We start from the raw sequence: 24,637 nt of genomic DNA, 5'->3' as shown, positions 1-24,637 counted from the left end.
CAAAGGCAATTAAGGTTTCAGTTTTCACTTACGTCCACTATGGTTACATTAATCTCTGGTACTCCAAATTTTTGTGTATTTTAAAGGGTATTTGGTACTTACATTGCCTTTTTGAACTCTGTTTTGAGATATCGTTCTGAGCGACATCTATAGAGAACGAAAGAGGGGAAGTGGTCTGCAGTATAATCTTGTTCAAAATACAGTCTTCTGTTTAATCCGAACAATCAACTTGGTGTGCATGTCTGTTCATTTTTTGTAAGAGACAATTCTTGAATCGGAAAATAATTCTCTATCTGATCAGACATTTGACTTCCCATTTTCAGTTTCAGGGAGACTCCAGGTAGATACGATTTGGGTTAAAACACCAATCTCCTTTTAATATAAAAGTCTGCGGAATGAAGTAAACAAATAGATTTAGATTCATTTAATTCCATACTATTTATTTAATAAATCTTTTTTTTTTTTAATTTATTTATTTTCACAACTGCAGAATAATTCTGCATCAAGTGAAGCTGATACAACATGATAATGGAATAGTTACATGAATACATGAGGGGAGAATTCACCCATTGGTGAAACTCCCATTTAATAAATCTAATCTTCATTTTCTGCTTTATTTGTGCTACGAGTACAATTAGCGCATTGGCGCTATAAGTATCAATCATAACAGTGAAAAGTAGAAGAAAACGAGTGGAGAAGTTACCCAGTGGTAACACTCCAAAACATTAAGACTATTAGTCGCTCTCATCACTTGAGAGGAGATCACGAGATCACTGTCTCTTAAGGCGTCTTGTCCGGGTTATCAGGAAGAGTTCTAGAAGAAAGATTTTGAGCTAGAGGATTTATATGAGATTGCAGGCGGAGCTGGAGTTTTCTGAATCTTGCTTTAGCAACTTCGGTGATAAAAGGAATGTTAAGGTCAGTGTGTATTGTCAGGTTGGAGATATAAAATGGAGCGTTTACTGTGTATTGATTGTAGAGATTTAATTCTTTAAAGATTGGTGCGTTTGGTTCTATAGCTCTACACCATACACCCAAATGGGTCTTAAAATAGTGGTATAGATTAGTTTTTTCTTGTCTAGCGACAGTTTAGATCAACCGTCTAAGTATCTTTTAAGTTGTCGATAGCGTCTGTTTAATTCTGTTCTTTTAAGTACAGGGATTCCAAGATAGTATTAGGTCTGAGTAAAGTCCAAGAAAGTGGGCGACATTCACTACTGGTAGAGGTGTTAGGTTATAGAAGGCTGGAGGTAGAATAATGCGACGAAGAGTAATGATAATGTTTTGAGACTTACTTTCATTTAGCTTATAAGGAAATTGCAGATTTCTGTGAGCTATTGCATGATTAGTGGACAGTAAGCGGTGTCTCTCATCTGCGTATGTGAGAAGTTGTAGAATTAGAATCAGATGGTATGCCTGAAAATCTAATCTAAATTAAGGAATTCAATATTGGTTGGCATGAACACTTGTGTACCCAAAAAAAAAGTTAATGAAATCCTTGAATTGACACAAATTTTGTGTATTTAGGTTCTTTTTTTTGAACTTTTACACTCTCTTTTGGCATTTTTATGTTTACTTTTGTCTCTGAAACAAACGTTTACACCTTTGTGTTGTTAAATGAATATTTAGTTAGATTTTTCTCTTGATCTGGGGAAATTCCAGAAGTATATTTCTGGACCTTCTCCCCACTAGTTTAATAGTTTTTTTTTCCTTCAAGGATATTTCTATTTTTAACTACATTTTTGTGTTCGTGTAATGTAATTAATATTTCTCTCAGTAAGTACTACGGCTTGCTGAAATAATTAACATCAAATGAGACGCGATTCAAAATTCCTGGACATAAATGTCTCATACATTCCAATTTGGAAGGGTTGTAGGGCGGGCATACGATTTCTCAGCTTTCTTACAAATCGATGATGATCTAAGATTGATATCTATACCAAGTTGGAGTAAGGTTTCACTATTTAACAACAGTAAATCTACATTAAAACTGAATAGGGCGCTGGACATAATGTGCAGCCTGTTCTGACCTCTGAATAGAAATTCAACTTTGAATTTTCGAAATAAGAAATTAATATACTATCTTCACATTCAACCGGTACTCCTGTATGCAACCCCTGTCTGGTCTCTTAATTGTGCTACCTAAAACACAGAGTGTACAATATAGATGCCTCAGATTAATAGATTCATTTCCCAGATGGACGCCTGTAGACTAAATGCACGCGGTAATTGGTGTTCCTAGAGTCTCTATTTCTATTTATTGAGCTCGAAATGTACATGAATATTAGATGTCCAAATAAGGATTCTGCGCATTTATGCTTTGATATTCATACTATGTTCCTGGGCAGAGGGCTCTTCTTCAGCATTACAAGTACTCCGTGTAGACGATATCTTGAACTATAAAAATGCTGAAATGTGCAAATAAAATAAAAAGGAATACTTTTTAATAGATCTTACAATCTACAGTTCGTAAATCTTGCTTAAACATGGCAACTTTCTCCGTCTCTAAAAGTTTTACCGAACAAATTTAATTGGCCAGGGTGATCCATTTAAAACGCACCAATCGCTAACAACTTTTGTATGAAAGTGGAAATCCGAAATAACCCATTAAATAGACTATGTTTTTTTTTTATCTAGTTTTCAAATTTTCCACTCCCTATGCTGTATCTTAATTTTTGGCTGAGTTACTACTAAAAATTTATCGGGATTTCATAAGGACCACAGGTTTAGGCAATGTTTATGAAAACTATATAAAAAAAATGTATAAAATAACGTTGACGCCATCTCGATATCCCTAATATTAACCAAGATATTTAAGATCAAAGTTATAATTTTATCTTATTCGTGATCGGTTTTCAATATTAATTTTCCACCAGAAATACACGTTTTGGGAGGTCCTCTGACTGCAAAAAGTGTTATTTGTGGCGCAAAGAACAAAAATAATAATAATTGAAAATTTTAAAAAATTTAGTTTAATTGTTGTGGGTGAATCAGGATAAATTTGTTTTATCATCAAATAAAAGCAACCAGCACATCATTGTAATGTACCCTTTATGCAACACTTCTTGACCTCGTATGATCACGCTAAGAATATCTTGCCAGAGAGGGCGGATGTTAGTCTAGTGATCATGAGCGTGGCTTTGTAAGTGGGAGTTCCCCAGTTCGAATTCCGCGTATGCGAGATTCATAATACTTCATACATCATAATACTTTTTTTAAAATAAAATATAGTCCTACGCAGGATTCGAACTGAAAATCTTGAAATACTGAAAAACTGTTAGTAAAATCGCTCTTTCGTTTCTTAATTCCAAATGAAATCTTGTTTTAATTTGAAGAAATTAATCCGAAATTCTTATTCTTGCCCTTAACATTTTGAACATTAACATTTTTAAATCTGTAAAACCTAAAAATAATAATAATTCAATTAGAAAAAGGGAATTTTATTTTATTTTTTTGAGGCCATGTTGGTGCTCACCCTTTTTAAAACCCTCTTGTTGCCAAAATTAATTGAGTATTTTTGATGAAATTCAATTTTTGTATACGATTTCGATACGATCACAGTACTACCTCTTAAGAGAGAGGAAGAAAATGGAAACCCCTCCTGCCACTGCTCTTTTGCCAATACATACAAGTTCGAAGCCTATAGAAAATCTAGCACGCGAGCAGATACATCAGGAGTTTAAACATGAACTCTATTATTAAGAGGTTAAAATTCAATAATTTTATTATAAACACTGTTATTATTTGTTGTACCACTTTCCGGTAACAGGACCTGCACATTATGTAACAGTACTACCAACCGCAAGATAGTTCTTTTTTGTTTCCACAAAGAATACAATACTCTAGAGGCACCACCACTTCCTTGTTTATACTCACTTCCCTTGTAATTTTTTTTGTTTAATATTTCATTAATAATTTAATAATAAAATTGAAATTTGAAAAATTTTCTGGATGTAATGGGTTTGTATTATTAAAAAATCTCTGATAAATTTCAAACTCATTAGGAGTAAAATTAAAAACACGACTGTTTTTTTTATGAATTTAAGAAATCCACACTTTAAGTTAAATTATTACTATAACTCGTGTTAAGAAATTATAATTATTTATTAGAGCCGGAATTGCGAGGTACAGAGCCTCTAAAGGCTGTAATTTCCTTAAAGTTCCCTTAAGAATCATTTGACAGCCTCAATGCATATTTGAGAGTATTAAGGAACTTTAACTGACCTACATTTTCCGTCCTTCAACATCTGGCCAGTGCTAAATATCCTATACCTTCAGGAGGTGAAGACACCGTGTCAAATATTGATATACAGTCTTTTGCACTTCATCCTCAATCTACGTTGGACTTTATTCAGGCGACCAGTTAAAGAGACAAACCCTGCCATCTCCTCCGCCAGATTTCATAAATATTTCTTTCCCAAATCTAAGTATGTTCGTGGTGCACAGATTAATTCATTCTATAAATCTTTTAGCCTGTCGAAAACCTCTTCCCTCTACAGCAGATATGAATTTATGTGCAACTATTTATTTCAAGTTTATAGAAAAACATGTGGTACCTTTTGCCAGAACAATCTAAAAATCGCTTAATTCTTGTTAAGAAAAATGTTATTCAGGATTAAATTAATTTAAAAGGAACTCTTTAAAGGAAACTTAATATAGTCGTTCCTCGGAAATAAAAGTTTTAGTGATAAGGATAACTATTTATCTAAAATTTACGTCTATTTTAAGTGTCATTTTTGGTGGAATAATTTTGATACATTGTTTATGGTCGCGTGGTTCTTGGTCGAAATATCAAATAAACAATACGAATTTCCGTTCTTCAGTTAGTCGGGCCACATAACATTTTTTCGTGTTTTTGAGAAATTTAAGTGTATATTTTCGTGAAGACTCAATTTTTAAAGTTTTATACAATCGCAATACTACCTTTTCTAACCATAGCGGAAGGTAATTAATTTTTTTGAGAATTTCTTTGAAGTAGTAGAGTACCAATTCGGAAAAAGTCTGTGAGTATTCTCGTTATACATATGGTTTTAAACTCTATTTATGTTCGCAACTATAATAAATTTCTGCAACAAGTGGAGCTGATACAACATGATACACATGTATAAATTCGTGAGTAGCATGATGGAATGAAACTTCCAAAGGAGAACATTTCACTATTGTGCAAAGGTATTCTTGAAGAAGATCACGTGGCTACCGGCGCTTCTAGCACACCAGGATGATATCCAGGTACTGCAGTAAGAAGGGGAAACTAGAGGATTAGATGAGACGAAATTGTGGCGTGGTACTTGGCGTAGCGTAATCTTGCACCGATAGAAACCTAGGGAACAAGGAAATCTCGGTGCAAGGTATAGTTAGAAACAAAGTAAGGTGCATTTGCGATTCGGCGGAGTGTTTTTGACTGGAAGAATTGGATTTTGTAGATATTGGAATCTTTGCTGAGCCTCAAAGTTCCAATCCGTAAGTCCGGACAAGTTTCAGTATCATTGGGCAGATAGTCGTTTATTGTTTAGTGAAAGCTTAGATTGTTTGTCGAGAAGTTACGCTAGATTTAAAAAAAAGAAAAAATTAAATAGTAATTTAATATGTGAAAATACGTACAAAATTGTTCTATTTTAGTACATTGATATCGGGTCGAAACGTTCTTACAATTGTTACAAATGGATTATCCCAGTCAGTCTAGATATGGTAATTTTCTATTGGAAAATACCTCTTTTTCGTACTATTTCATGCGCAACTTCTAAAACTTTTCCCACTTTAAAATTTACGTAAAATAGAGAGCGGGGACTCCCGAAGTGAGTAAGCGGTAAGGCCCGACGTAATATACTCTCCTAGCAGTTGGTTTCTCAATTTGCCGCTAGGTTGTACTAACTTACGTTGTTAAAGATGTAAAGAAAACATTTGTTTCATTCGTAATTTTTAATTTTTCAATTTATTTTAGAAACTTTAATTAATTAAATAGAAGGAAAGGTTAAAAAAGAATTTCACTATTATAGTTATTCGCAATTCTTAGAGTTCTTGCGGATAGTTTACTAAATTCTTTCTAATACATACAAGTAACGCTTGCACAAACCAAAATTAATGAAATGCGTATTAATTTAGAGGTTAAACAGAAGATATTTCAGCTAAAATAAATAATTTAATTATAAAGTATGCACTTTTACTTCTACTTAAATCGGACTATGCTATAAGTTGGTACCAAGTTAGCGAAATTCGATTCTCGCCTTTTGTCAAACAAAATTTATGAAGAAGCTGGGGAATCAATTAACCAATTTTCTTGATGTCTGATTTCTCAAAATCTTATTTGGGGAGAAGGTAAGAGTTTCATAAATTGCAAGAATAAATAGATAACATGCAATGTTGAAGAAACTTAACATATTTAGTTAAAAATCCAAGTGTATTTCAAATGTTCCTACTTGTAAGAGGAACCCCCTTGTATCAGATAGTGTGAATGTCTTTACCTAATGTTCCCAAAACATTCACTGATATCAATAAGATTGCATAGTTTGTTTATTTCTATTAAAAATGGGACAGTACTTTAAATAGTTTGTTCAAGTTAAAGAGTACTTTACAATTTGCGTCATAATTTGTGTCCTTGACTTCCCCGTGAATCATTCAGTCTGCTCTTGGTTGGCGTAGTGATTCGAACAAATTCGTATTGCTGAATTATTGATTTGTTCTTTTTAATTTGATTTACTTTTTTTTATTGTTTTAATTGCTTCCTATGTATTAAAACATGTTCATTGATAAATTATTTAGACTTTAATTAGTAGTACTTTTAAGCAATTAAATAATTAAGCAATGGCTTAATAATTAATTGAAAGCTATCACCAGACAATAAGCTGTAAGAAGCTTCTAGATAGAGAAAATCTGATAACCAGCATCTGGATTCGAACCCGAAGTCTCCGCGTTGGAATCCAACATACACTAACCACAGAGCTAATCCCTTCCCTTTAAATAATAATAATAACAAAATAGATGACCAGCATTCATACATATAAGACTTTTTCTAAATGTTCTAACATATTTATGACTTTCATGATGCACTATTACATCCTACAAAGCAGCAAGTAGTGCCCAATATTTGATAAATAATTATAATTGCACCATTTAGTAGAAGCCGCTGTTTGCATTCTTGAAAGATCGAAAGGATACTTGATAACATTGTGTTAGGTATGTATATATTCCTCTACTTGGAGAATTGGTCAAATTCTTTGTGCGATCTCTTAGTACCACTTAAGATGAGCAGTTAATCTAAGCAGAAATTTTATTTTATTGTTGCTAGACAATTCGCCCAGCTGCAAAGTTAAGATTATTTTTAAAACTTTCACCAAATTGACGTACACAATTTATTTAGTATGTCTTTGTTAACATGTCACGGAACATTGCGTGATATTTCTTTATTTAGCATAATTCAGTTTCGATGTATGACATTGTACTTGAATATGAACTTGTCAAGAATTTATCAAATTTTGTTTTTGAGCCTACATCAATTTTTTTGTAGTCTGAAAAAAATATATAAATTTCTGCTGCAATGTTTGGCTTTGTTGTAATAAGAAAAACCGAGAGCTAAAACTTTCAAATAATTCAACATTTTACGTCACATTGAAATTTAATTAACGGTAAGAGCAGATTACCGAAGAAACCATGGCTTTGAGTAGAATAAATTTCTAGATCAGAATCTAGATGAATTTCCGTTTTGAAGAGTCGAGCGCAAAGCTGTGTCACTAAGTCTGTTTCTACCGCAGACACTTGAACATATTCGCGGCTCTGAAAAGGTGTTCCCTAACTTGTGAATCCCTGAATCTTGTTTTATCCTGGTTTACCCTTAGTCCCAAATTTGCCGCCCTTCTCCTAATTCCTGAAAGGCTAGCTTTCAAGTGCTGCTGCATTTCTTGATGTGCAGGATAAAGACTGCCTTTAGTGGCTATAAACGTATCTTTCTGGATTTACTGGTACCTCTTTCACGGCCATCTCGCGTGCCAAATTAAATAGTACTGGCGATTGAGGGCTTGTAAATCAACTGCTACAGGAAATTCCCGTGTTAGACCATTTTGTAACACTTCTTTTGCGTGCTGTCAATCAGTGTCATTCTCACAAGTCTGGCAAAACAGGAAATTCAATGACAACGTACATTCAACTAGCCCATCAGGTGACTATGTGTCACAGGCTATCTTGCAATCCACGTAAAGTTGATAGATGTTACATCTATGTTATTTTCATCGGTTTTCCAGCAACTTTCTCATGGTTGTTGTCCGTAGTAGATCTGCCCTAAATGGTCCCTGGTTCGCCTTGGTCCTCCGCTGTTTTACTGAGTCAGTTACATCATTACAAATGGGAATTTTAGAAACTATGTACCTAGTTCACTCAGGTCGAGCGAACATTTAAAGTTAGGAATAAGCAGCTGAACGGATTTACTTCCAATAGCACAAGATATCTTTTATTAAAAGCGAGAGAGGGAACAAATATGGATTTGCACAATTAGAATATGGAGTTAATGAGGGCTTTTTCTGGTCAATTAGATAATTTTTTATAGTATACTCTTAAGGTAATTGTTGCTCATCGACCGTGATGGATAAAAATACTCAGATGGAATAAAGGTGTTATTTCAATGAGTGGAAGACGTTTGTATACAAAGGGGAAATAGCTTCTTAAGGTTGTAAGTGGATGTGGATGGATTATTGAAGAAGGCGTTTTTTTCGACAAAAAATTGTTTTGTTAGAATGGATGTGGATTGTTCAGGACGAAAATACGGTCTAAGTTGCCCATCTTGTCTACAACTACATTATTTTACCTGCCTACTAATGTAAACAACAAACAATATAATCACACTCAGTCCATGAACAGACAGAAGACACACCAACCCTGTAATGTAAAATATTACTTTGTAAACTAGCTCTGAAGATGACCTAGTCCCTAAGTAGAAAGCTCGGTAGAATAAATGTATCACGACTGAAATGGCAATTATTTTTTCATCCTATTGAAACTATGAATCAGTCACCAAAAATAATGAACAGCAATTACCTGTCCATCTATTTCACAGTCATTCGTTTTTTATTTTTTTATTTTTTTACCAAAAGACCATAATTCAGTCTTACTCGATACAGTGACTCACATGTTGATAATAATTTATTTCTGTCGCAGGTTAGATATACTGGCTACAGAGACCGGCCACAAGAAGAAAGACAAATCCGATTTCAAAATGGCTGTAGAGAAGGTCATACCGAAGTGGTAAGCATTTTATTTTATAATACCATTAATTTTACAGTTTAATTACAATAATTATCTTAGTAATTAAATACATGCCTTTGGGTGTTGTTTATAGGCGTTTGTAGCGACAGGAACCAACATGCAATTAGTCTTTACTCCTAGCACCAACGGTTACCATCTGCCTGGCAATAGAGACTGCGATTTTGACAAAGAACACGGAAAGGTAAGATTGACTTGATTATTATAACAATAGAATAATGCTTAAAAATATACATTTTGTCCTTTCTTGTTCTATTAAACTTCTTTTTCTTTTTTTAAATTTGTAATAATGCTTAATTGCCGCTGGACTAGAGGTTAATTATTAAAATATAGGTTATAATAATTACTTTTCGTTTTTAATATTAAGAGAATTTTGGAAGATTTACTTGCTATACTGGACCACTTCTCCGGGCGATCAGCTCGTGTTCAACTATTATCTTAATAGGAACTTAGTTTTGCTGGAGAAGATAAATATAACATCTCCTGGGATGTGCAGCACATTTCTTCATTTTCTAGGAGATGGGTTAAACTTGACAGGGCTTTCAAATACTGAACTGAGTCTCCACACCAAAAAATGTTCCATCCAAAGGTACCATATATTTCCGCACAGATCCAACGATAGGCTCGCCAGAATTGTTTGCAATTCGTTCTCTGCTCCAAAATGTATGAAATATCTCTTACTGATTTGTGCTTCCCAAGGAGCTTAATCATACTGGCATAAAACTATCGCTTTTGTTGCGTACTTTTTATGAAATTTGACGGTTAGTGGGAGATAATAACAAACAAATTTAGAATGTAGTCAGTGAATGTTGCGTTCGTGTTCGCGCTAGAATTTTGTTTATTTACTAAGTGGAAAGGTTCTGCGATTTTAATATTTAGGCTACCTTCAAAGAAGGGAAGTAATGATAGAGGATTTTTTTAAAAAAATTCAATATTATGTATAATATATTCAGTATAATTCAATCTTTGTTGCAATCGATTCAATTCTTATTATTTATCAATTGATTATTACTATCGATCATTGATTATCTAACAGCTTTTCGCCTCATTTATATATATCGAAATTAATTAATAAGTTTTCGCCTTTTCTCAATCTCAGAGTAAAATGGTGGTACACAATTGAATTAAGAACAGAATGTGAATCATTACACTGGAGTGTGGAGGCAGGAACAGGATTAATGATTCATCCAAAGTTTCCTTCATTATCGTGCCTTGGGGGAAGTCCACCCTCCAGTTCACCCTATACAGCTATACGTCACCTAGTTCCAGTATGCAAATAACTTTACTACCCTTATGTGTAACGTATTACAAACAAAATGGCGTTACCTTAAACCCTCTTCTACCGTTCCCTATGTTTTACTTTGAGGGGAGTGTACATAACTAAAATGGCGTCTCCCCTCTTGAATTATCGATCTTGTTGCTACTACTGTGCCAAGAGGGAGAGAGAGCAAACAGTATGTACAGCGAGAGTAACACAGTTTTTCGTTCAAATAGAGGACCACATCTTCAGAATTCTCTTTATTTTCACTGTTTCTGTGTGTTTGTATTAGTGTGTGTCATATGTCAGAACTGTTCTATCTAATGTTTATATCGTCACATCCCTCTTTTAGATATGGCTATAGTCAGAGGATAAATAATAGTCGAGAGGTTGTCTTTCTAACAGTGTACACTCTTGAAATATGGCAGTTTGAATGCACTGGATGAAAAAGGGCAGACACCCGAAGAGGGCGTATTCCCCAGTATATTTCACTTTAGGCTATTAGATTACAGGGGATATCCTTCCCTCTTGTGTCCTTTAGGAGCATATATAACAAAGATGACAAAGACCTCCACACTAGAGCGCTGAATATAATACTCCCGATGCCCTGTCAACATAATCCCTTTCAGAGCCAATCCTATAATTATTTAACGTACTTATTATATTGTGTCCTATTACAACTTCATAAAGCTTTGCTTACAGTCTGCCACAATACAGCCACTTAGTACTCGAGGAAAAAATTTTTTTTTTTTAGTAATATAAATATAAATGTTTAACCGTGTGCTTATTTTACTTGAAATAAACAGCGTTAAATAAAGTTTAATATCCAGGTGTACATATTCGTACACCTTGAGGACAAGCAAGTCCGTGGGCGCTTAGGTTTGGTACTGTAAACTAAGGTCAGCTGGTAGAAGAATTTGCAGTCAGCACTATTGATTCAGTATTCTTTAAATAGTCCTATAACGTTTTCAAGTAAATTGTGCTACTCACAGAACTTCTGCTTGATTTACAATTTATTAATGAACTAAAACATCTTTTTGAGACATCACAATCAAGAACAGATTTTTTATAACACTTATGTCACTTAAGAAACATTTTCCAATTTGAGAAATCTGGCATAAAAAGTTGTGAGCGCATTTGGATCAACTTACACCTGAGTAAAGAAGATATAAGGTGATAAATTTTGAGAGCTTTACATTTCATATTTCGAATTGCTGTATCTCCTGTCCTATTGGTGTTATCTCTGCGAAAAGTAAGGCAATTTTGGTACGAATCTACCACTTCAATTGGGCACAATTGCAGCTTGTTAACTCCATTTATGAAGGAGATACAGGGTGCGTTCCAAAAGTAATGCAATAATGTAGTGAACAGATTTGCACAAACACTTAAAATTCTTCAAAGTACTATCCTTGGGCCTCTACAAATTTTTTCCAGTGACTCTACCATAACCAGTACGCACCCTGAAAGGCGTCTTCGGGAACCTCTCGCAAGGTCTTCGTCACGGCTGATTGGATCTCTTCTATGGACGAAAAATGGGTTCCCTTTCAGGCGCGGCCTTAATCCGAGGGGACAAAAAGAAGTCTGCTGGGGCGACGTCAGGACTATAATGGGGGATGGGGCAGCGTTGGCACCTGGTGTTTGGCCAGGAACTCGCGGACTCGTAGCGCGTTTTGGCTAGCCGCGTTGTCGTGATGGAGTTGCCAGGTAGCGGAGATGTCTTTTCTCGTCCTGATGACCCTTTTTTGGAGTCATTCCAGCATATCCACGTAGTACGCAGCGTTAACTGTCTGTCCTTGAGGAACAAACTCCTTATGCCCCACTCCTTTACTGTCGAAAAAGACAATGAACATTGTTTTCACTTTTGATTTGCTCATTCTTACCTTTTAGGGCTTGCGGGACTGGTCGGTGTGCCACTCAGAGCTTTGGCGATTTGTTTCTGGGTTGTATTCAAAACCCCAGGTTTCATCACCAGTGATGACGTTGTCCAAATAATCAGGTTCAATTTCAATACGTTGCAAAAGTTCATTTGAAATTTCCGCTAGGTTGGTTTTTCGTGACACGGTCAGCGCAGAGGTTTACAATAACTGACGTCCTGCCGTTTCCACAGCTTGGCGAGCACTGAGACCGGATTCGCGGCAAAGCTTAGCGTCCCCACGACCTACTCCAAGTGCTTCGGTCCCACTCCGACCGATAGGAGCGATGCAGGAAATTCAATTGCATTACTTTTGGAACGCACCCTGTATAAGGTGATAAATTTTAGGAGCTCTACATTTCCTACATATTTCGAATTGGTGTATCACCTGTCCCATTGGTGTGTTCTCTGCGAAAATTTAGGCAATTATAGTATTAATCTCTCTTCAATTGTGCACAATTCTTGCTTTCTTGCTGACTTTATATAGGAGATATAAGATGATGAAGTTTGGGAGCTTTGCATTTCCTTCAAATTACGAATTGCTGTATCTCCTGTTCTATTGGTGTAATCTCTGCAAAAATATAGGCAAATATAGTACAAATCTATCTCTTCAATTGTGCACAATGCCCGCTTTCTTGCTGACTTTATAAAGGAGATATTAGGTGATAAAGTTTGGGTGTTTTACGTTACCTTCTAGTACTAGTAACCAGGAATTGTATTGATTGAAGTCTTAAGAGTGTAACTACTCGTTGAACCTCTGATATAAATTAGTATTTCTTAAAAAACTCTGAAGTTTTATGATGTAAGTAGAACTATAAAGTTGCAAGGAATAATCCAGGTTTAGCTCATTGATCATTTAATAGCTTGGATCTTTAAGCATCACGAGTACATGAGTTTACAAGATGGTATTTTGCCTGTCCTTATTACTATCAGCTGTAGATCGTAAGGTGCATGCATATATGTAAAACAACAATATTGAAATGTTGCCGGTTGTTAATGATGCAGGAAGTGTTACCATTGTTAGTGTTTACATGATACGCACTCAAGTAGTTGAAGAGCCCACTTCAATGTTTCAGAACGAGAAAGATGTACATAATAACTATATTTGGCGAGTGGGGGGGGGATTACTTGGCAGTGATCACTCCTGCTGATGGACCCTGGGGTAGGACCCACTGTTGACAACACGAGCGTTCTCTGTGTTATTTGTATTATTCTCCCTTCTATCTGAATAACAACAATGTTCACACTCATAATATTTTGTAGCAGGGAGAGACACTTCAAACTCAGGCGAAAGTAAACTGCAACAAACCTAACGAATATTTTAATATTAAAATTGAAGAGATTGTGAAGGATTAAGCATTCAGTTCTTTAAAATTAATTTTGTTCTATTTGTTTTGAAATTTACAACTTTGAACTCTAGTAAATGTGATGTAAATAATATATTTAGCTTATATACATTGAAGTCGTCGTTGTGGATTTCCGTGGAGTAATACAAATAACACAGAGAACGCTCTGTGTTAAGGATGAGCATGATAAATGGATTGAAATCTGTTGTAGAAGGTTAAGGATTTTAGATTGAAGAGTTTGGATTCGGTTCAGGTTGAAACGTTTTGTAGAAATGTAGTTCTATACAGTATATCCATTGGTTTTAATTAAGTAATATGTATGTCTTTTATAACAGTTTGATAATTTAGAGCAGTTATCGAGTATTGTAGAGAAGAATGAAACGATTTTTGGAGCGCTTGAGTCGTGTGTGAGGATTCGATGTAACTCTTTTGTCTGTACTCAGTCCAATGTCAAGATATTTCGCTTAGATAAATTGTAGGGACGGTCTTTTTCTTTAACAGGTTAAATGTTACACATTTACGGTGTCAGGGTTATTCGGCATGTCAACTTAATATTTATATAAATATAGCAGGGTTTGCTAAGGCACGAAGTAGTTAATTTCTATTTTATCAAAAAATACAATTTCTTGTGACCTAAATTATTTTAGATTTTGTTTTCAAATTCTCTGTTTTCAATATTCATTTTTTATTATCACTTCAATTTAGCGATAAAAACTGATATTTGAAAGGTTGTTCCCACATATCTCAGAGTAAGTCCGGCACTCAGAGAGTCTTGATAACATATCGCCTACCAACTACTAGTTCAAATTTTCCCACGTTGATTATTTTAAAGCCCTGTCTTAAAAATTTCTTCGCTTCACAGATCTTTATTATTTTATTATTATTTTTATTTTTTGTAATGATTTAAGGCGTGTCAACATCTATGGTTATTGGCGCCCGGAGCTTTTTTCAGTGCACTGTCGGCCTCCGGACAGTATTCTCTCATTACAGACAACACTGTCCATCACCGGACAGTGAGCTGTAAGAAGCTCCTAGGAAGAGAAAATCTAAGGGTCAGCCGGTGGATTCGAACCCGGGACCTCCGCGTAGGAGTCCAGTACGCTAAACCGCATAGCTAAACCCTTCCCTTCCTTTTTATTATTATTCTCCTTCTTTATTTTATTTATTTATTTATTTATTTTTTTTTTAATGATTTAAGGCGCGTCAACATCTATGGTTATTGGCGCCCGGAGCTTTTTTCAGTGCACTGCCGGCCTCCGGACAGTGTTCTCTCGTTACAGACAACACTGTCCATCACCGGACAGTGAGCTGTAAGAAGCTCCTAGGAAGAGAAAATCTAAGGGTCAGCAGCTGGATTCGAACCCGGGACCTCCGCGTGGGAGTCCAGCTCGCTAACCACTCAGCTAATCCCTTCCCTTCCTTTATTATTATTTGTTATTTTATTAATTTTCGTCGAATTGTTCATTTTAAAAGTAAATATAAAAGTGCGCAAAAGAGGCAGGCAGAACAAGATAAAATTCTGGCCAATCGAAGAATACGGATAGACTAGAGAGGGCTCTGAAATGTTCGTTAGAGGGTAAGAACGATTTGGTAGCAAAGGATCGGTAAGAGATGAAGTTACTTGGTTGAGGCTTGGGCCATGATGAACAGTAACAGCACTAGAGAAGCAAGAATCACAGCAGAAGGATCTACTTAAAAATTAATGGACTGCAAAAATTGCAACAAGAAGTTTTGTTAAATGTTGTCGTTCGTAAACAAGCAAAGAGATGAATGACTATTTAAATATCTCGAAGTTGGTTGTTAGATTATGATTGAGGATGTAAGAGTGAGATAGGGCTAATGATTGAATATTTGGGAAAGAGTGTGACAGAAATATTGTTTGTATGTCATTAAAAATGTTTGTAGGAAGACAATGGTGTACTGGCGGAGGCCCTTTTCAGGATCACGTGCTCTGGCTCCTTCCCAATTAGTGCGCTGTCCTTTCTCTGTTGTATATTTTGTTGTCGTTCTGCTCGCATAACTGCCATTCTTTCAGCTAACTACAAGGAACAACAAAAGCATCACATTGTTCCTTTCATCCACGTGTCCCTTTTACATCCCTAAATCATATAGGAACCTTTAATGTTAATCCAATTATTTTTTTATTTATATATATAAAACCCTTAAATTATGATGTCGGCTATTAAATGTATATCTGTTGTATTAAGCCATCAATCATCTGTTAAGTCGGCCTTAATTAAAGGTAGAACGAACTAAAGTAAAATCACATCGAATTTTTAATTAACCTTCCCCATTGTAAAAATATCCTTCATTGTTTTAATAATGAACTCTCAGAGCACTTCGCCAGTTTAATCCCTAAATTAATTCACCAACTATGTTGGTGCTGTTCGTACTGTTCAATGTTCTGTACGATGTCAATACAGCCTCGAGATTGGAATCAACGTTTCGTTTGCACATGATTTTAGATCAACGTTTTTACTATTATTCATCTAGAAGGGTGCAAAGTTCGCTAACCAAAGCCCCTATAACCTTCACATAAAAGATCTAATGCTCCTTAAGCCAAATCTGTTGTAAATAGTGGAAAGAGGTTCTTTAAAGTCAAATCCATTGCTCTCTTAAATCGAAACTCAAAAGATGTAGTGTGTATTATCTTAAGTGACGGATGTTGGTACAATTAATTTACCTTTTAATTCCCAATCATGAGATGAACAAGGAAGTTGCTCACGTAAGATTAGCACAAATTTCTGGATCAATAATACAGAGAACGTTGAACATTTAAATAATATTCTGAGATTTAAAATTGAAAAATTAAGAAATTTTGGGAAAGTAAATATTCACAGTAAGAAATAATTAAGATCTCCTAAATTTTACTGAGAATTTTAGTAAACTTTGAAGATTGGTTTAATGCAACCAATTTAAGTAAATTTTGGCAATTGTTAACGAAAAATAAAACAGCTAAATAGATTTCGATCACTTCCTACTTCGGAAGAACATAACTTTTTTTTGCTTAAAAATCTTCATAAGGCTTGCAATAGATTGTAATGTGGAATGAGAAGGCTGTTGGATGATAATCTCAGATGGTAAGCTTGGCCATTTTATCCGGTCTCTCTAAATTAAGTCTCCAAGTTTACCCATTACAATTTTTCTAAAGATATCTCTGAGTAGCGAATACATCTCAGAAGTAAATATACATGAGGAACTACTTTTTTGGAAATGAAGTAAGATTAGGCTAAGATACTATTAAAATATGTTAAAATTTCGATTTCAATTAAACCCATAATCTCTTTTTTTACAGAGCAACTTCTTTCACTCGATTGTAACTTCTACATAAGTTTTCAATTGTATCTTTTGTGCGTTAACAGCTATAAACTAATAAATCATTTGACTGGTAGTGACGCGTGAATTTCTAACTGTAAAAATCTGGAACGAACAGACAAAACGAATTTCTCGTATCGCTAAGAACGAATTGAAATATACTTGAAACTTAGAATCCATGCGTTTAAAAAATCGCTAAAAATTACAGAATTTAGTAAAGAACATTTCCTTTTCAATGTAAAGATTACGAAAGCGATTTTATCAGTAGTGCTGTTAAGATAAAGACCACCCATTTTATTTTAAATTGTGAGCGAGCTATATTTTGAAATTATTGCTATTTGAAAATTACAGCTTAAATTTTCGCTCTTTCAATAAATACTTCCTCTCTCCGGATATTTAGTACTTGTCTCCCGGAATATTGAATATAAAGGATTATAATAGAAAATCTGAACTAACTGGATTTAACTCTGTGACTGGTTGTGAGAAGTATTTTGGTAGTTTGACAAGTTTATCCCGGTGACAAAGTCCCTGTCTGCCAAACAGTGCTCTAGAACACGGCCAGGTATAAAGGATCACTGTACGAACATTATAACAATAAACAAACTGAACACAATACTTAAAACTCATGTCATCGCCGTCGTCTCCTCCTCTCCTCCGGCAAACTTTCTTATTCTTTTGATGTGCGCCGTATCTGTATAACTTCAGTATTTACCTGGGGGTATCCCTCTTTTCATCCGTCTTATTTTTATTTTATTTTATTTTTTTTTTTCAATACACTTTTCTTGACTTTAACTCAAAATCCTTACCTGTTCCAACTATTTTTCTAGGACATAAAAGTAACGGATATAGCTAGTAATTCTCTAGAGTGACTTTGACACAGTTCTTTAAACTAAAAACTCCACAATAAATATTTTTCAATACAATAAAAAGCTCTGTTTTGAAAATTTACCATAGAAAATCTCTTTTTATGTAGCTGTAATTTATTATTTATTTATATGAACTATTTATGTATGTTGTGGGTCAACAAGCGTCACAACCAATGGCATTTTGATCTGTTGTTCGTTTTTACTCACTAAGTTTACTATCTTATACACTACTAAGGCGTCACAGTAGCCGAGCGGTTAAAGCTAAAATGGTACTGCACTCGATTCCCCGGTCTAGGCCTTGATTTTTACTTAATGTTCAATTTGAGAACTTTATAGTAAAGTATGTTTGCTAGTCGCCTCCGTCCACGACACCTATTGGTAGTTGGACGTTAAGCCCCGCCTGAAAAAATAGGCGATTACTTTACCTCTTTTTTTTAGGTACAGATAATAAACTATAAATCTTATTGTTGTAAATAATCCATGTGTCCCATCTAAACTGCCTTACTTTATTTTATTTTTTTCTTGTACAAATTATTGCCACAAAAATGAATATACAGGGTGACCAAAGTTATATGCTCCACCCACTTTTTTTTTAAACGCCGGGAAATTTCGAAAAAATAAAAAACACGTATTTAATCATTTTTAGTCTAGTTTATTTTCAGTGATTGACCCATTTTTTTAAACCCCTGTATCTCGAGATACAGCATCCAACTTTTGTTTTTCAAATGGAACGTTATATTTTTTGTTGCATATTTTTATACCATTTGAGCTCCTAAAAACAACAAAAAATTTTTTGAAATCGGTTAGGTTTTTCAAAAGTTATGGTAATTTAAAATATGAAAAACAAATTTCAGTTTACTGTCAAAATTACGTTATTTTTTTTTAAAGAATCTGTTCAAACTGGGCACAATCAACGGATAGGCAAGCTTAAACTCTGGACTCTCACTCTTTGCTTGTAGCAGCACTTATGGTGGCGAAGTCAAGTTCTAGGCAGGCTAGAGTTATTCGACGTTCAGGTTGTTTTTTCTACAAACGTTTGGTGTGGAGTTTTAGGAAATCACCTAATCGGCCCATACTACTACAGAGAGAACTTAACTGGTGCAAGGTATCTAACTATTTTTAAGAGACATTTTGCCAGTTCTACTTGAAGATGTTCATCTACAACGTCGGCTAGATATGTATTTTCAACAAGATGGTTGCCCGGCATATATGCGAGAGTGGTTCGAGGTTACTTGGACAGAAATTTCCATGAAAAGTGCTTAGGGACTCATGGTCCCGTCCAATGGCCACCTCGATCTCCGGACTTAACCCAAATGGACTATTTTTTGTGGGGATATCTAAAAAATAAATTGTACATATCTTTAATCCCGTGGCTTCAGTCGATGATCTGAAACGTCGAATAATTCTAGCCTACCTAGATCTTGACTTCGCCACCATAAGTGCTACTACAAGCAAAGCGTGGGATTCCAGAGTTTTGGCTTGCCTATCCGTTGATTGTGCCCAGTTTCAACAGATTCTTTAAAAAAAATAACGTAATTTTGACAGTAAACTGAAATTTGTTTTTCATATTTTTAATTACCATAACTTTTGAAAAACCTAACCGATTTCAAAAGCGGAACTTCCAATTGACAAATTCTCTGGGAAAATTGACTTCAACCTTATAAATGTCATAAAAGAGGATAAATATGTAGCTAAAGTTTGAAAAAAGTTGAAGAAAATTTCACTATGGTAAAAACCGCTTTTCTAGTAACTATGATGGTGTTGCTTTTCACGAATCTGTTACTATTATTTTCCTTATTTCAAGGGAAATTCTATTTAATGGATTTCTGAATAATGGGTGCTTTCCTCCGTAGTATTATTTCAGTCTGGAGCACGCTTTTCCAAACTATAATATTAGTGTAAAAAGTAGGTATGTTTCAAAATTATTTTCCCCCTTAACTAGTAAAAATGCTTAGTATTTAACCTAGGCAAATTCCATTATTTTTTGTTCAGTTTATATAGACAGTTGGTCGGAAAAACATCTCTTTTGTATTTTGTATGAGATGTTCTGCACAACTCGATTAACTCCATAAAACCAAAAAGTGGAGAAATGCGATGAAATAATGTACATCGTTTTTTAAAATTCCCTTTATACGATAACATAAATTCAATGTTGAAAAAAATGTAGGTAAATGTTCAGAGTGGTTTTTGTTCTACTTACCTTGCAAATTCTGGTTGGAACTAACTTTCAATTTCAAAAATGAGTTCAATTTATTATTTTCGGAATTCTCTTCTTTAAATGAATGTAATAATTGGCAAATAAGAAGATGTCATTCTTCCAATAAATCTTGTTAATATTAATTAGTGCATGTACTCCATTATAGAATAGTTAAATCGTGGCGTATAACTAGATAAGTACGTTCTGACCATATGACGTATTACATGTTAAAAACATGACTAGTTGAATAATGTTAGCTTTGAACTAAACGATAATGGCCTGTGAAATGAAGCGATCATCTTTGAGAAGCATCATGGTGGTCCAACGCTGGATACCTGCAGAACAATGAGTAGCCGTGACTAATATGAAACATATATATCTACATTCATAACATTTATCACGTACAGTCTAGTTGGGCGTTTTAACTAACTAGGGGCCAACAATCACACATGTTCTTTTATTATTTTGTAAATCATTCGGCCTGTAGTTAGATTTAAAACCGAAAACAAATCAGTGCAATATTCTCTCACGACTTCTCTTAATTCTCTTCTCAAGGTTCGAACTCATATATTCTCTTTAAATTCTCAAAGTCCTGACTAATATTATAGAGTTAGTAAAACAGTTTGTAACCCAATCACGGCACTTTAAAGGGAAATCTATTAATAACCTATCCTAGAAAAACCTTAATCGAACCTCCTGGGGAAAAAAGGTGTAAATAAATGTCAGAATAGAAGTAAAGTAAAGTAATGCCTATTTTTTTTCAGGCGAGCTTTACGTCCACCTACCAATTAGGTGTTGTGGACGGAGGCGATTTGCAAACACTTTACGTCTAAGTTCTCATATTAAACATTAAATAAAAATCCAAGGCCTAGACCGGGAATCGAACCCAGTATCACAATACATATTAGCTTTGCAGTTCTCGCCTCTAACCACTCGGCTATCGTGGCGCCTAAATCCCAGAATAAATTAACAATAAAATTATTAAAGGTATTTATTTCTTTAATGTAACAAAATTTCGAGACTAGTAATACAATTTGAAGTCTCTGTTTCTCTTTTATTTGTGATGTTTTGAAAGTGTGCAAAGATGTCTTTACGTATCCATTACATGAGGCGCATACTCTACAACAAAAAAGTGTAAAGTCCAAAACACTTAAGCAAAATCCATCTAAGATGAAAATTTGCCCTATTTTGGAATATTGGAATATAATAAAAAACACACATGTTGCCCAAGATATATGAACTTTAAAGACTGAAATACAACTTGCAGTAAAGTAACTTCGCCGTTAAAGTTTTTTAAAATTATTTTCCCCCTTAAGCTATTATTTTTGAAAGTGGTATAAGTCCATTTTTCCATGTATCGAGATATTTAAGGTTTTGCATTTGAATTAATTTAAAAATATTCGTATACCCTTATCTATTCAAGTGATGTTATTATCACTATACACCTTTTAATTTTTATTATGAAATAATAATTATTACAATTCTTAACAAAATAAACTATTTTTTTTAGCTCCAAATGGACTTATACCACTTTAAAAAGTAACATTACAAGAAATAAAAACAGGAGTCAATTTAAGTCCATATTTTTATAGACATTATAGCTTTACTGAAATGGGTTTTTATGTAAAAAGTAATAATTAAAATGAAGACAATTAAATACACGAATAACCAAGTTTATTTTTCTTTAATTTCAGTCATATTAAAAATATAAAAATGAAAATTACTTCGTTAAGATCTTTAATGGAAAAAAAGATATTTTAAACTTATTTTTCTTTTACAGTTAGCATAATATCTGCTAACGAGCAGCGTTCACTGAAGTAGCAATAATCAAAAATAATTGCAATAAGAAAGTTGTTTTAATTATAATTATTAGAAATGGACTTATTCCACTTTCAAAAAAAATATTTCCGTGATAACATTTTATAGTCAAAATTCTTTTGTTGACTTTATAAAAAAAATCGTACTCCATTGAATGTATGATTATAAATATGGAAAGAATGTGTCTATATCTTACTGAAATTACCATTAACTAATTTTTTAAAAAATTGGACTTACACCACTTTCAAAAATAACAGCTCATTTAATTATTTCAACTCAATTTAATTAACGAAAAAAAAAATTCAAAACACTGCGGACAATTGTTATTAGTTCAGCATTAGAAGTTGGCCTGTTGTTGCGGTTTAATATAACAATTGTTATGCAGTAAAGAATTAATTGTTGGTTATGGAGTACGCGCGTCATGTGATGGATATGTAAAGACATCTTTCTATGAAGATGATTACCAAGGCCAGATAGCTGTTCCCCGTCCGGAGAAGTGTTAAATATAATATATGTAAGTAATGGAAGGCAATTAGAGTACTGTCTGTAATGACGGCTATTCCGTGCCGTTGGCGGCTGGTGCCCGGAGTACTGGCAGAAGGTTGGCACGAGACAGTTACATCGGTCGCAAGCTGACTCGGTCTGCACACGTGCTACTTCTAGACTCCACCTTCCATCTCCTTTAGATATACACACATTAATTGTTTCCTCTTCGTATTATTTCTTCCACCCTATATTAAACCAATATACGCGAGATAGTAACAAAATACACATATAGAAATTGGCCGGAGACCACCTCTCACGAACAAATGACAGATGTAATATTAGCGCAGAACTCGCAGTGTGGGAATGCTTCATTTAATTCTTTAATAAATTTTAATCCTTGTCCAACCTTCTTTTTATAAAGCACAGGTTTTTTTTACACACTTTTTATTTATATTTATCTCAACACAAAATCATTGAATTGATTTTTTTTTTTGTTCTGTAGCGGAATATCTTTTCTCTCCTCTCTCAACTCCAAATTTTGTTGGGCAAAATTATTTTTCTGGAAAGTAGGGGTCTGTTTCAGTGTCATCTCGGTGTAATGTGCAGTTTTGTAATCTAGATCAAATTATAAAAATTAAGTATACAGTCGAACTTCTCAATAATGGACACTGGCGGGGGAAAGCAAAGTGGCCGTCGTTTGGAGGTGGTCGTTAGAAGGAGATAGGCAAGTATCATAATGAAACAATATGTTTTTTTTCCAAACATTTATTTAAAAATTGTTTATTATTAATAGATTTAAAAACGTACATAATTGCATAATTATTTAGCTATATGATATGCATCAAGTTTTTCTTAATTATCCAAAAAAATACATATTATTGACTTATTTAACAATTTTTATCACAATCATCACATTTATTCATAACAATAATAATTTATGCTAAAATTATCATCATACTATCATCTATTATTAGAAAAATAGAACAAACCTTTCGGCAAGTTGACGATGGCTCGATTTGGTTTTTGCAAAATCTTCCAACACATTTATTTTCTCTTCTAGAGTTAACCACTTTCGTTTCAGAGACATATCGGAAAAAATAATATTGTTCGTCCAAAGTAATATTGAAAAATGATTAAAATGGTACAAGATGTATGTGAGCTTATAAAGGAAACTTTAGGAAAAACCAGGAAAAAACTAAAACTTGAGAGGGGATAATTCTTTTTATCACTGCGCCAAAAGAACTTTTAATAATAAGGTGGTCGTTGGTGGGAGGTGAAACATTTAATCCGTTCCCCAAAATCAATGTCCTCGGTCGCTATATAGAGTGTCCGTTAGACGGAGGTTCTTTTATATAGAAAGTGTATAGGGGTAAAACGGGGAAATCCAATAACTGTCCGTAAATGGAGGTGGTCGCTAGTGAGAGTGTCCGTGTCCTTTATGGGAGGCTCGACTGTATCTAAAAATTAGGAATTTAAAAAAAAAAATTGCATAAGTCAGACCCTTGAGAATTCAAATTTAAAGATGTGCTACGATCTCGGCAAATTGTCAATATTTTGTACAAGAAATACAATTTGAGGTCACTCTTTCTCTTTTCATTGTGCGTGCTTCTACATGTGATAAGGAAGTCCAAAGATCTTAAGCAAACTCCTTTCATCCGGAAGTTTTATAAAACTCTCCAAAAAATATTAAAATAAAAAATGATTATACTAGCAGTGGGGGCTCGCTAAATTCAATGAAAACTAAGGAGCAATTTTTATTTGAACATTCTAAAAATTCGGCAAATTTCTGTATCTGACAATAGTATGAAATCGGAGTACAAATTTTCCAGCTTTTTTTATTATATAAATCTGAATTATTTTCTAAAATTTGGTACGTTCTAATTCTTTCTATTAGGACCACCAAATAAATCTAGAACATTGAAAAGCCAATAGAAAGGAAACTTTGTGATCCAAAGTTGATATCGCAAACGCTATCAAGGTTGCATTCCTGCAATTTATACTTCCTAATTTGTAGCTAAGAAAAGTATTTTAATCATGCTGAATTTTCTCAGTTTTCACAAGAAATTCACGTTTTGAAATCTCCTGAGTTCAAAAAAGTGTTAATGAACTATGTGTTAGTATTAAAAACAAATCTTAATAATGAAAAATTTCAGAAAGATGGAACTTTATATTTCGATTTAGTTTGAAGTA

General features: G+C 34.1%; 1 protein-coding gene across 3 annotated transcripts in view; it reads left to right on the top strand.

The window, feature by feature from the left end:
* The window catches only part of Bgb (core-binding factor subunit big brother), a 113,582-nt gene that overhangs the window by 1,631 nt on the left and 87,314 nt on the right, over positions 1-24,637 (top strand). For all 3 annotated transcript variants that reach the window (XR_012459386.1, XM_074130916.1, XM_074130915.1), the window contains exons 2-3: positions 9,145-9,231; positions 9,326-9,433. Coding sequence is in view for 2 of the 3 variants with exons in the window: in XM_074130916.1 (XP_073987017.1) it covers positions 9,145-9,231; positions 9,326-9,433 (195 nt within the window). In the remaining variant the exon portion in view is untranslated. The remainder of the gene's footprint in view (positions 1-9,144; positions 9,232-9,325; positions 9,434-24,637) is intronic.

The sequence above is a fragment of the Rhodnius prolixus genome, unplaced genomic scaffold (assembly GCF_049639745.1).
Source record: "Rhodnius prolixus isolate KJV_2025 unplaced genomic scaffold, Rpr scaffold_4, whole genome shotgun sequence".
Lineage (NCBI taxonomy): Eukaryota > Metazoa > Arthropoda > Insecta > Hemiptera > Reduviidae > Rhodnius > Rhodnius prolixus.
Note: the sequence above shows the minus strand (reverse complement) of the source record. Positions and strands in the feature narration are given on the sequence as shown.